The sequence below is a fragment of the Melospiza georgiana genome, chromosome 9 (genome assembly GCF_028018845.1).
Source record: "Melospiza georgiana isolate bMelGeo1 chromosome 9, bMelGeo1.pri, whole genome shotgun sequence".
In the NCBI taxonomy this organism is placed as follows: Eukaryota; Metazoa; Chordata; class Aves; order Passeriformes; family Passerellidae; genus Melospiza; species Melospiza georgiana.
In genome coordinates, this window is record NC_080438.1 from 9,719,131 (window position 1) to 9,733,268 (window position 14,138).

The 14,138-nt window shown below is 37.1% G+C and overlaps 1 protein-coding gene across 3 annotated transcripts in view; it reads right to left on the bottom strand.

The window, feature by feature from the left end:
• Positions 1 to 522: 522 nt before the first annotated feature.
• Positions 523 to 14,138, bottom strand: part of ZBTB41 (zinc finger and BTB domain containing 41) — a 46,329-nt gene continuing 32,713 nt past the window's right edge. For all 3 annotated transcript variants that reach the window (XM_058030588.1, XM_058030586.1, XM_058030587.1), the window contains exons 4-11: positions 13,645 to 13,714; positions 11,105 to 11,252; positions 10,291 to 10,420; positions 9,616 to 9,711; positions 9,009 to 9,115; positions 7,489 to 7,594; positions 6,380 to 6,468; positions 523 to 5,636 (exon numbers count right to left, since the gene is read on the bottom strand). In XM_058030588.1, the coding sequence (XP_057886571.1) occupies positions 4,993 to 5,636; positions 6,380 to 6,468; positions 7,489 to 7,594; positions 9,009 to 9,115; positions 9,616 to 9,711; positions 10,291 to 10,420; positions 11,105 to 11,252; positions 13,645 to 13,714 (1,390 nt within the window). In that variant the 3' untranslated portion in view covers positions 523 to 4,992. The remainder of the gene's footprint in view (positions 5,637 to 6,379; positions 6,469 to 7,488; positions 7,595 to 9,008; positions 9,116 to 9,615; positions 9,712 to 10,290; positions 10,421 to 11,104; positions 11,253 to 13,644; positions 13,715 to 14,138) is intronic.

The following is a 14,138-nucleotide window of genomic DNA, read 5'->3' on the forward strand; positions in this document are numbered from 1 at the left end:
ACCGCCGCTCGCGCGTTCAAACCCACGGCTCCGCCAATCCCCGCGCGGACCGCGCAGGATAGCCCCGCCTCCTCGCTTCTCAGCCAATCCCAGCGCGGCTCGCGCCTGTTCCAACCCGCCCCCTCGCCCGTCCGCCAATCAGCTCCCCGCGCTTCATTTAAACAGCACGAGTTCGCGCGGCCGCGAGCGCAGCGCGTGAGGGCTCCGAGGGTTCGAAATGGAAACAAAACAAGGACGAGAGCAACGGCCGTGAGGGGACAGCGCTCCGAACCGCGCCCGGAACACACCCACAGCCACGCTGCACCCACGGGGGCTGTAAAGAGATTTAATTCACAAAATACTTTAAAGCCAAAAGTAGAATGAGACGCAATACTGATGAGAACACCGGCCTTATCTGCTTCCGCTTTATGAATGTTGAAAGACACCCAAATACTGTATTTTCATGCTGCTGGAAAACAAAAAGGGGCAGAAATCAAAGCTAACACAAGCACCCCTGCAAGAAATCCTGTGAAGCACACACCGTTAAGACAAAAGAACTTTACTTTTCCATAGCAAACAAAATTACACATAGGACTGAGTACTTCCACATTTACAGTACACTTCCTAACTTTTCCTTACAGCAAAGGATTTCCCCTAAAAAGACAACTTTCAAGACTTCCATCTAAAATACCAGCCTGTACAGATCACATTTAAAACACATTATCTCAATATATGAGTGACAAAATATTGAGTTCTTTTCACCCTATTCTTTCATATAAAAGGACCAACATTTAGCATGATCAAAATTATTATGGGGGATTCAAAACAATTTGTCATTTTTTACCTTTAATCCATCAAAACCTTTTAAACAAAAACATTTCTAAAGAACCATGAAGAAGACCTTTTTGGCCTTAAGCAAGGTGACTGCCCTGCATTACATTCTGCCAGTGACATTGTTGGATGCACAGGATGAAATAAGCAAATTGTTGTGAGACTGCTGTAGAGCAAGATCCCCTAGGACAACAAGGACGTACAGATAAACACACTCTGCTTCCCTTTAGCCTCTGGCGCATGGGGAACACACAGACTGCATCAGGTGTGCTTGTGCGTTCCACACAGAGAAAATTCACATCTTTTTTATTGTTATCAGGGGGAAAAAAAACCTATTTCATGTACAACAGACTTCATTCATAATGCTACATTCATGAACTCCTAGAGAGAAGTTAGTTTAAATTTTAAAATTAGGGGTCATTTATTCCTTAGCAGTCCATAGCACATTTCCTGTTCAATCAAGCACATTGCGAGGCGACTCCTTGGAAGTGTTCTTCAGCTCTGGAGGCTCTTCCACATTTGTTACAGGGAAATAAGCTCAGCTCTTTGATGACACCAAATACATCTTTTGTCATTGTGGTCTGGCATGACCCATCTTTAGGAACAACTCCTGGAAATTATAATCCAGACAATAGTAGCACTATATTTTTAAGGAAACCATTGCCTTACAGAAAAATATCTTCACCATTACAATGACTGATGTTCAGCATGAAAAGAACCCATGAGGGATATACCTCTCTAAGAAAAATGTCAGTGCTCAAAGAGGAAATTCCAATACAAATAAATAAACTGAACATAAGACCCACTGAAAGAATTAAAGGCAGAAGGCCAGTCTACAACCAGAAATTTGTATAGCAAAAAAATACAGATTTTAATGTTTGAACAGAACAAGTGCACTAAGTTCTCAGATCTCAGAATCACACAGCAGTCTGGGGTACCAGCACAGACTCCACTTTTCTTCCCCAAAGGTCAGCATGTGGAAAACAACTTTTTGCAATGTGCCACTAAACACTCTACAGATCTTTTTAAGAGACACCTGCTTCTTCCTTCTTTAGCAATAAACACTCAACTAATCTAGGGACCGCCTGGTAAAACATTTATTGTAAATGCCCCCTCCACATCAACAGCACCCACACTCTCTGATGAGCACATACTGATTGGGAGGAGCAGACACTGAGGACTTCCAGCCCATGAGCTGTGAGGTGCAAACCTCTGCCCTTCCACCCAATCCTCCTACCAGGGACTACCTTCTATCAAGCAGAAACCAGATACTTTCACCTACCAAAGAAAGTACCAGCCCACGAAAATTTACTTTGCTCATATATGAACTTTAAGTAGATGTAAAGCCATATGAATTATAGCTCATGATATTAAATAAAAATAAAAACTATGCATCTAGCACATAAGCTTTCCTATTGTCTTTCACTGTCAACTGGTAATGATCCAGCCTGACCAGCAGGAACAAACATTGACTAGTAGGGTTATCTGCAAACAAAAGAACACCAAAGAACTAGCAGGTAATTTTTTCCAGGAATGACTAGTAATTCTGGTCACCCAAATAGCAAAGACCACACTCGTTTTTCTCAAAAACGAGTCCTTTCATAGTCCATTTCTTGTTGGGCATGCACAAACATGGAGCCCTTTGAAAGTTATTGACCTTAATGTTTTCTGAGTAACAACTCAACTAGACAAAAAAGCCATTCTTTAGAATAGATATAAAAGGCACAATCATGAAAGAATTTTTAAAAGGACATTATCAAGTAAATATGCTCCAAATTCCATTTCAGTGTTTTCCTAGAGTGCCTTCCAAACAGACTGGACTTAAAAAGAAACAATTATGAACCAACCACTTGGAAGCTACTGTTTTGTCAAAAGCCCACAATACTTATTTCTACTGTAGGACAGAAAAGACAAGAAATAACAAAGAATTAGGCTTTTAGTCTGAGCACTGCACTGACACCACTGATGTTGGGTTACTTTCAACAGTACAATTACAAATGCAGTAGAAATCATGTTCCATGTGCACATGAATAGTATCATTATGATACACACATGTAGACTTGAAAAGTACACATAAACCAGCCATTTTAAAGCCATGGAGTGTGAAGATGACAGAAACAGTTTTATTTTGAAAGGAGATGAAAGGTGGAGTTAGAAAGCAGAAAGGGTAGTACTTGATAGTGTCCTTTCAGAAGGTGGCATTCAATGGCCTTGTTATTGCTGAGTATTTGCTAGTCTTCAGCTTCTTCCCAGATCTATTTACAGCATGTCAGTCTGAACATTCCCAGAGCACAGCTCTAAATTTTACTTTAGAGATACAAACATAGAACAGTTAAACATATGTAGTCCTGTTTTAGAAACTGAACTTTTAAAGTTTAGGACTTCTATTGTGCTTCTTTGGCTAAGTCCTATTTAAATATTGGTAACACAATTCTATAACTCTGCCACTATTTAACAGCTAACAGAAATCTTTGGTGTGTTTAGGTTAAGAATCCATTAGGGTACAAGCTTTAAAATATGAACATTCAGGCAGTTCTGGCCCCTCTCCTGCAAACTGCTCAACACTGAAGTAGATGATTAATAGAATCTAACACCAAAGTATCTGAATACAATCTCAAATGATCTGTGCCACTTGAGAGTTTGTAGAACTGTGATAAGAGAACCATCTTATCACCACAACTCCCTTGTGCTCAGCTCATTGAATAAATTTAACAGTTATAACAATACACATAAATCCAGTTTCCCATTTTAAAGATTCTTTCAGATAATAATTTAAGAATACAGAAAACTGGAGGGAAATTTCAATCTTAATTCTCATCTTAGTAAGATGGAAATCTTATTATACAATTCTTGTGAGGAATTATGAAGATGATAAAGTTACTTCAGATACTTTCTTTGGCATCATATTCACCAAACAAACACAGAATAATTATTTTTAAAGTACACTTAAAAGAGAAAGCTTGATGAGGTTAAACTATACTAGACTTCATGGTGACACCAGACTTGTAGTTCCAGTTGGGTTTTTTTGAAAAAAACCCCTTATGTCTAGTAAAGAAAGAGCTAAAAATAATTAGACATAAAATACTCTCAAGAGTTTAACTTTGGTTTATAAACACAGTACAAGAAAGTGAGAAACAAAACAATTTAATTAGCAACTAGCAAGAGATTTAGCATTACTGATTTTCTTTTTTTTTTTTTCAATAGAAATTAAATACTGTTCTGGAACAGTCTTTAAATTTCTCCTCTATCACAGATAACCTGAAAATGGGCACATTAATGTGGGACCCTGATATCATTTCTGCTTTAGCAAGGGTCAACCATGCCAACCCTTTGTGACTGTTCATGTTTTAAAATGACCTTGCAAATACTGCCATTCTTTCAAAGTTAGAGTGCAGGGTACACTTTAGAAGACAAAGAAGACTGAAAAAGCAAGAAAAAATGCGCCTTAAAATTATATAGAACTAAGTGTAGAAAATTGACAATACCATTGTCTAGCTCTTCCCACATTATTCAATATTAGAGATCAAAGAAGAACTAAGAGGCCAAATTTAGGCAGCCTAATTGTACTCAGGGGGTCATTGAACACCTTGTTTAGTGTCTTCATAAAGTATCATAAATCACTTTTCAGAAGAACCTAGTGCCTGTGTTCACTGGCTAGGCTCCACAGTCCAGCCACCTTTAAAACCCTCCAAAAATGCCTCATGTTCAAGAAAATTATATATTAATTTCTGTGTGAAACATAATTCAAAGTTTGTGTTTCATAGCCCTGCCTGCCCTTAGAAACTTTTATGAATTTTAAATACTCCTTACTCTTTTAGAATGCTTTCCATTCCACTTAAAACATTAACTCAAAGTGAGATGCAGAAAGGCAAACAATTTTTATAAATTAATAGCCAGATATGTAATTACATTTTCAGCCACTATCCTTAAAAGATATTTCTGAGCATTACTTTTAAAAGACTATCTATAAGATTTTTAAAAACTCTTAAAATCACAAGAAACACTCTTCCGTATGCATCAAATTGTGCCTAAATGTTCAAATATTATGTAAACAAATTGTTTTCCCAAAACTATGCAGGAGACTTGATGAGTCCAAATAAAATATAAAATATAAATCTCACTGCCATATCAGCCTTCTGGTGGCCGATGGCTTAGTAAATTCGGTGGAATGTTAGGGTCTGATCACGAATGTTCGTTGTTTGAAATATTCTGTACAGTGGGAGTTGTATCCAGCCCCAGTAAAGTCCCAAGATATGACTGGTCTCTGGGATCCAGCATCTGCTCAGGCCTCACAGGATGGACAATGTTTGCAGGCTGTGGAGTCAGGGTGTACTTCTCCAGGAAGGAGAGCTCCGTGGCGCGCTGATAATCCGGCTGCTCGGGCTGCGGGGGCAGCATGCCGTGGGGCTGAGCGCCGTGCTGCACCAGCTCTGCCTGGGGCTCTGCCATGGGCACAGGGACCAGAGTCACAGGCACACACACTTCTGGGGATACATTCTGCAGCAAACTTTTGGCTTCTGATTGATATGCTTTGGACTGTTCCACGTACTGTTTAGCCTCCGTTTGGTAAACTTTGTCATCAGAGGTGTACTGCACTGGTAAGGACACTAGCTTTTCCTCTGGAGAAGATGCCAAGGCCTCTTCGGCAGCCTTAGACCCATGAACGTGATCAATGTGATACTTCAGCTTGTCTTTTCGTTTAAATGTTGCATTGCAGTGCTGGCAGTTAAAGGGTCGAGCATCTGAATGAATAACCATGTGTTTTGTTAAGGTCTTCTTAATTCTGAAAGACTGATTACAGATCTGACATTTGTAGGGCTTCTCACCTGTAAAGACAGGGAAGTAACCATTAGATATTCTGAGTAACATCAAATCACACATAAGTATAGAAATACCTTCCATGAATTATGGCATCAAGACTTACAATGAAACAATTTTACTGAAGACAAACTGTAAGTTCAGCATCAATTTCAGAATCAAGAGAGTCATCAGGAATTTGTTTAGAAGTTATATTGGCATACTCTTCTCCTTACATACAAGTCTCTCATTACTCTGGACTTATGTTAGACTACAAACTAAATATAAAAGAACAGTCTTCTAACAATTATGATGCTGGGATTAAGTGAGCTCTATACATTTCAAAAGACAATGATTTTCCTAAACACAAGGCAGGAAAAACGAAGTCAAAGAGGAAGGACACAGCCCTTTCCAAAGGGAGTTCACTCCTTGTTTAGATTAGCACTTGAAATGCAGTAATCTGTGGAGCACAGAAACATTTAGAAGGTGTGGGTAAATTTGGCAAGAACACACATACCAGTGAACTGAAGGAGGAGGTGCAAAAAGTGCCCCACAAACCTGAGCTGAGATTATCAGTACTCCAGCTAAACAATCATAAAACTGCATTCAGGAATGGCCAGTATATGAGTATGAATAAAATCTTGCTGCTTTCTCCTACTCTCATCCTGAATGCTCAACAACTATAATGAATAAAATCATTGAATCAATATTGATGCATAAAAATACATTCCTACATGTTTTGTGGTTTAGTTTGGGTTTATTTTCTTTTTACCTGAATGTGTCCTAAAATGCATTTCCAAACTGGATTTCCCTTTAAAAACTTTCTTACAGACTTCACACTGGTGAAACGTTGCTTTATATCTTTAAAGAAAAAAAGACATTTCATGTTATTTTTGTTTGTAATCAACTAACAGTAAAGTTATGTCCACAGTCCCTTGTGACATCCTTAACTCCAAAGTAGCTAAATACCAAACTTTCCAAATTTCCTCACTTATGTTCCTATTTCCTGGCATCCACATACCAATAAGGTCAATTAGATACTTTTCAATATTCAATTTTATTATCTGTTGGCATGGCACTTAAGTATTCAAAGAACAAAAGCCACTAAAACTTCTTTTTTAATCCCACAAATCTCGTTATGCAGCATTTTGTTGTCCAACACTCACAAGAAGGTTTTACTTTGACAGAATCAGGCCATAAATAAGGTTCTAGGAATGGCAGAATTTCTAGGTAGGCTACTGCCTACAAAGGAAAAAAACCAGAATTAGCAATGTACTGTACTTTTAAGTCAGACATATCTTTAATGGCTTCTACACAACACTAATGAGTACTAACAGCTAAAACACATCATTTGACAAACAACCAGAGCTGCTTATTTCAAAACTCTGAGAGGTTTATTTTTAGAGCTCCAGAGTTTTAAAACCCTGTTGCATTTTCAAGGTAGAGCCACAACTTGGGTTTCAAAGTTTTTACCTCCTTTCAGAGCCACTAATCTGCTGCCAGCTTCTAAAATACCTTAAATGTGAGATAATTCTCCCCGTGCTTACATGATGACTAATAATTCAATTTTAACTAGTCTGCAATGAGAATATTACAGCAAACCATCAAGTAAGAACAAAACTGAGACAGATATGTGACAAATTAAATCTGATCCTTTTTAATGCTTTAATTTACTTAATTGTGCTACAAATGAAATACCTATCTTAAATTGTGGAGGTATTTTTCTGATATTTTCTTCAAACTGTAATAACATCTCTATGAAGCCTGAGGTACAGGCATGACCAACACACAGATAAGCAGAACTCTTTCACACATGCAAGTCCCAACAAAATCAGTTATATTACAGAAGCATTTATGCAGTTGTACAAACCCCACACTTACTTCTGCCAGACTTTTTCTCCGAGATGAACACTTTTATAATGAACAGTGAGGTGATCTCGACGGCCAAAGCATTTTCCACATTCCTCACACTGATGTGCTTTCTCACCTACAAGAACAAAATTCAATACATTTTGGTTAAATCTTTTTGGAACTTTTTAAATGTCTATGACCTATAATCATATTTCCAATGTTCAGCCAATCAAGCTCTTCCACACCTCACACTTGGAGAAGGATTCTGTCTTATTAAAGAAGAATATTTAGGAAGCATGGTGGTTCTATCAGAGTAATGATGTTAACAGGACTAGTCCATGTGATTCCTGCAAAGAACTTTGTGCTCCAAGTCAGGAGACACTTCCCCAAACACTCACTGCATGGGAGTACAAGTGAGTGACTGGGAATGTACTCTCTTTTAAAGAGAACCTAATTGAAACATACCAATTATTTTCAGCTACTAATTTGTATAACTGAAAATTACACCTCAGTATTTATCATTTTAATCATCCTGATGTACCTTTAATCATCCTGATAGTTACCTTTTTGTTTTATGCTGTTGTTTAAGAGTATCATGATGTTTTTCAGTCATCTTGAGATCTTCCACAAAGTGGCAGAATATTTCTTCTCATGTAAATAGGGGTGTGGACAGTCAAAGAATGTAACTTTCTAGAGGGGGAAAAGCAAATAGAGCAGAAAAGAGGATTTTTTTGTTTTGTTTTGGCTTTTTTGTTTTGGTTTGGTTTTTTGGGTTTTTGCACTTGGAGTTTTCAAAGATTTCTTTATTTCATAGTAGACATTATGATTTCAAACACCAGGAAAGAATCTGTCTTTCACATAAAGACTCAGAAGGTTTAGACTCTGATCACTTTCACACTTCCATGCTGCCTACAAAGTATTTTGCCTCCAAGAATGTTGTATTTCATCTGGATCCTGTTGTGAAAAAGTCACTGGTGAATCTTTGCTTTTCCTATATATTTAGTAACCTTTCTGCTCTCAGAGCAACAGATTTTTTTCTTCCTCCTGATCATCTCCATCTGTTCATAGGGCTGATTCCCTCAGCCTTCCTTCCCTCTTTCCTACAAGAGAGATTTCAGAAACACCTCTCTGATGTTCTTTGCAATGAAGTGATCAGTGTACAAACTTTGACAGGGACTCTGACAGCTTCTTCTGTGTTGCGGCAATAATGTTTCACACAATTGCTATTAAAAAAAAGAAATCTGGAATCATTAAAAAATCCTCCTTTTTCACTTTTGCTTTTTTGTATTTGTGATTGTTAAAGCAATTCATTGTTACATGTTTTTGACTGTCCCTCAGCTTTCTATGGTATCAGGGAGGAAACAATTGGCTTTTAAACCTTTAAAACAGGTAAGACTAACTCTGCTTTAGCAGACCTTAAAAAGAATGGCAGGAAATTTTATAAGGCCTAAAACATTGCATGCACTGAAAAAAAAAATCCATCATTGACTTTTTATTTGGTTTATTTCAAAATAGTAATTTTTAAGCCAACTTCCAAAGAAAATACCTACCTGAATGTATTTTTTTGTGTTTTGTCAGATGGTCATGCCGAATAAATGTTTTCCCACATTCTTCACATTCATATCTCTTGTCATCATGATGCACTCTTAGATGAAGTCTGCATATTGAGTCATAAACATGACCATAAAATACAATTCCATTAAAACAATCTGTACTGCTAATTCAATGCAAAATAGCAGAAAATGCAGTCTTTATTGCTTCACATAAGTATCAGGAAGTAACTTCAGCTGAACCGCACCTGAATTGTTCTTAGAAAGCAAGAGAGAGCTGAGCTCTCTTATGTGAAATTAATTTAGTGGGATATTTGACTCCTCTGCTTATTTTCTCTTTGAATAACAAAAACACAAAAGTTTCATATGTGCAAAAACCTCAACTTTGTAGGGGTTTTTTGTGTTCAAGCCACTAATGTATTACAAACTAAATTAATTCTGATGCATTAGCAATATAGTTTTTAAACTGAAAGATGTTTAGAATATTTACTAATGCTCTCAGAGGTGGAGTTCATCAAACACTTACATTACAAAGAATTATGTCAATAACATGAATGCATATACATCACCAAAACACCTTACCAGCTTGTTTAATAAAGATCTATACCTGTAAGAGCTTCCATGACGAAAACTCTGCCCACAAATACTGCAAAGATGAGGCTTCTCTCCACTGTGAATTCTCAGATGTTCTTTCAAAGTTGTTCTGTTTAACAAAGCCAGTAAAATTTAATTTTAAGCAATATCCCTTAGTGAAAACATACTATCTTTTTCTCAATTTCTCTTACTGTGATGGATCACAATAGATCTGAATGGCTGTATAAATTCAGATATACACACCAACGCATGCATAAAAAACAGTCTGGCAACCTATTTACTGAACCAACTGGGTCTAGAAACAGTATCAGTAAAGAAAGAAAACACTAAAATTTGAAAATACACATTCAAGAAAACATCTTTCAAAAAAAAGATGTTTTTGCACAACAGAGGAACTTAAGTTTCTTAACAGTATGAAACTTATCTGAAGCGAATGAGAGATAAGATTTTCTTAATATATTTGCACTTCATAATTAATTACCTACAGCTGTCACCCTTAATTTTAGAGTTGATCAGAAAAATCCCATGCTACCTGTGGCTCTCACACTACCTTTTAACACACTAACACTCTGAAATGATCTCGTTGATGTTAAAAACTCCAAGTGCATTCAACAGCAACCAAAGCATGGTAAATATTGCTGTGCTCTGCTGAAGTTCAAGTAGTTCAAGTAGTCAGCCAAGTCCTTACCGTTCCCTGACGGATTTCCCACAGATGAAACATGTCCATTTCCTCTTTCCCCCATGAGTACATTCTATGTGGCGTTTCAGATTCCCTGTGTCATTAAACTGGCGGCCACAAATATCACAAGGAAAAGGCCCTACAGAGAGAAAGAGCAGGATTGACTGACAGCTAAAATAAACAACAAGCCCAGACTGGTTACTTTTGAAAACCCTCATCAATTTACAAAGGAAAAGTTTTGTTTAACACACTGTTGATCTTTAGTGCAGTCAGCATACTTTACATTTTGTGAACTTTCTGCTAAGTTACGTCTAAGATCTGGCATTTTGGCAAATTTCATGACAGTAAAGCAAAAATTCAGAAATCATAGTCAAAAGCAATTAAGCCCACTTAGACCGCTTGAAATAAAAAATTCTTATCACCCATCTAGTTCCTACCCAGCAGAAATAATCAGTAGTAGAAAAAAAGTCTGAAGAATACTTCAGGAGGAAGGAAAAGGTCTTTTGAAAACTTCAGGAAGAATCTGACTCCCTAGTGTCAGGGAGTTTTTTGTGCAAAAAACTTTCAAATCAAACTAACCTTAATTCTTCTTCCTCCCCAAAATTCTGACTTTTTTGGGTACAAGAGAATGCCTCAAAAAGACAGCTGAACACAAAAGTAAAAACCCAATCAACAAAAAACCTTCCAACAACTCTCCCCCAAAAGTGGAAGGGAGAATTGTAGAAGGAGGTGGGGTGGAAACCAGACAGACCAGGACATAAAATGGTGGGGGGATGTTTTACTTTAAATCTAGTGTTTACATGACAGAAGGAGGTTTCTATACCGAGATGGAATTTTTCCTGATGTTTCAGTCTTGCAAACCGGGATTTAAAATGCTCTTCACAGTAGGTACATTTGAAGGGTTTGTCCTGAGAGTGAAGGATCATATGCTCTTCTAAGTGTGGTCTTCGAGTGAAAGATTTCTTACAAATCTGAAATGATTCAACACTTTGTCAAAGATACATCCATTATAACCAGATTCTTTTCCTGCTCATAACCTCACAACAGTTTATTTCATCTGCACTCTGCACCAATGTAAGATTAAACACATATTCTTCAAAAACCTCTATGTCAGTATGGAAAGCCTTGCTTTCAACATCAAAACCAACCTATGCTCTACATAAACCATTAATTATACTGTAATGTATAGATTAGGAGGCAGATCCATGGCAGCCTAAATCAACTACTGGAAACTCCTGCATGCAGTCATATGTTCCTCCCCAGTCCTTCTTTCTACTGACTCCAGCACTTCCCAGACTCCCATCCTAGGGTGTTTCAACACTGCAACTCAGCCAAAAATAACCCAGTGGGAAAAAAGCAAATAGCTTTGGCTTGGTTTTGGATGCTGAAACAGTTTAGTTGGACTGTGGTAAAAGTTGTTGCAGTATAAACTACTGTAGAACCAAAGTTATCCCTGTTCCATTATTTCCTCTGGGAAATTCCCTGACAATAGGTATTAAAGAGAAAATGCCAATACCAACAAGGAAATGTAACTCAAAATACATTTTAGAGTACAGGACCATCACAAGCCTAACATTATGCGTGCTTTTTAGTACTGCTTTCAGATTAACCAAAATGTTCAAGAACTATTAGCAGTGACTTAAATAAGCACACAGTACAATTACAGAATTGAATCCACAGCTCAAATTCAGACATTTAAACCAGGTATCACAATTTATCATCAGGGTCCAATGCTTCAACACACACAATGCTCACATATTTCCCTGTGAGACTCCTGCTGTTGTTTATGACAGCTCAGCTGAGCACTACAACTCCCACACATTAACTCCTGCAATCAGCTTCACAGAGCACACATGAATAGGAAATCAAAACCAGCAGCTCTATTTGTTTAAAAGCTCATTAATGTTAAATATAGGTAAGAAAATCCATATAGATTTTAGAAAGTATAATAGATTGTAGAAAGTATAATAGCCCTCTTGCTTTTCCATACTATTAATATGTATTGTTTGTGTAAATCTGCTCATTTTCCTCAAGGATTAAAATATGATCAGCAAATCCTGTTGTCCACAGACAGATTACAGCATAAACCAATAACCTTAGTGAATCCTGCAGCTTACATCTGTAGCATCTTTGCCCTCAGAACACACTACATGACAAAGCCACAGCACAGCACCCAAGGGTGCTGTTCAATGTCCACGTGCTGCAAAAGTTGGAATTCTACCTGCTTTTAATTCAAGTCCATTTTCAATGCACATGAGCGGTACAGGAGCAGCAGCTCACTTCTTTAAAAATTTCTACTTACAACATTCAATTTAAAAAGTAAACCCACAAACCAGGAAGTGGAGTTTATCAAACCCTCATCTGGTAACACACTTTCCCAGGAATGAATGTCAACAATGTTGCACAATTGATTCTCACCATTAAAATGTTTCTTATCTAGTAACAAACAGAATCTGTAACACATTCACACATTACAGCTTTACCTGGAAGATAACACCCTTTGATGTACCAGGTAATAACCTTCAACCACCATCCCACCAGCTGCACAATGAACAATACAAATTCCTACAGCTGATATCTCCCAGCTTCCTACTGTGTGTTTACAACTGAAAGTTCCCAAATAAAGCAAGGTTTATAATTATGTTACAGCCCCTAATATTACAGTCATACTGCAGCATACAGCAGCCTGCACAAACAAAACATCTGCCCTAAAAAACAACAAGAAAACCAATTCCCTTAAAAAAATGGCAACAACAAAATCCCACATCTGAAACCTTAAAACATTATTTGGCAGCATACACAAAGAGAATGGAAATTCTACAATTCCTTTCTAGATCAGATGTACTTTCACACATATACCTCTCAGAGGAAAATCAAGGAAAGTATTCTGTGATTTTACAACTAGAGATAAATTTAGCACAAATTCACAATTCTGTCGACATGCATATGCAGCTAAATGAGAAAATGTTTCATATTTAACGTGTGTTTTTCTCACAACTGAAAGATCCTTCCTGTAACAGTATACCTTATGGTCAGTGTTATGTGTAATTAACAGGAGAGCAAATACTGGTTTTAAAGCACTCATAATGCTCAAGTCTAATCTGTAAACTGATGTATTTGAAAAAATAATACTGCCTCTAACTACTTTAGAATTCAAATTGGGATTATTTATCTGACCAGAGGCTGTACAAATAGAAAAGTTCAGCCCTTAAATCAGCAGACAGAGGAAATGTATCACTTAGAGGAAAACCATCCTCTAGAAAGCTTTCTGAGATTTCACAGAAACACATACCAGATTTTCATTACAGTTCACAGAAGGTAAACTCTGTACAGAACAAAAAAAAGTTCTGAAGGATTACTTACATCACATTTCCAACCTTCACTCTTTGTCTTCTTGATAGAAAGAAATTCTTGTACATTCTCTGGATGAAACCTAGGAGAAAGAAGCTGAAAGTAGTCATAACTTTCCAGGATGAAGATAATCTAAATACTAAATATTTATCTCTAAGCTTTATATGTCATGGAAGTTGCTCACCACACTGGCAGAATAGAATACTGATGCTGAAACAATTCTAATGACACAAGTAACTGGAAAGCAGTGTGGACTACGGACTCCTGTAGAACCTTATACAACATTTGATAAGACAGAAATTCCAACTTATGGATATTTACAAAGAAAAAAGGGCAGTATGTAAATAATAATACCTTATAATTGGACCTGCCATAAATTGTTTATCTAAAAGAATCTCCTCAGGAATGGTTTAGACAGGTATTATCATCAACAGTAAAGCACTGACATCTAAAACTAAGGAAGGTATTTTACTCTACCTTCAAATTAAAAGCAGTCAGGTAATTTT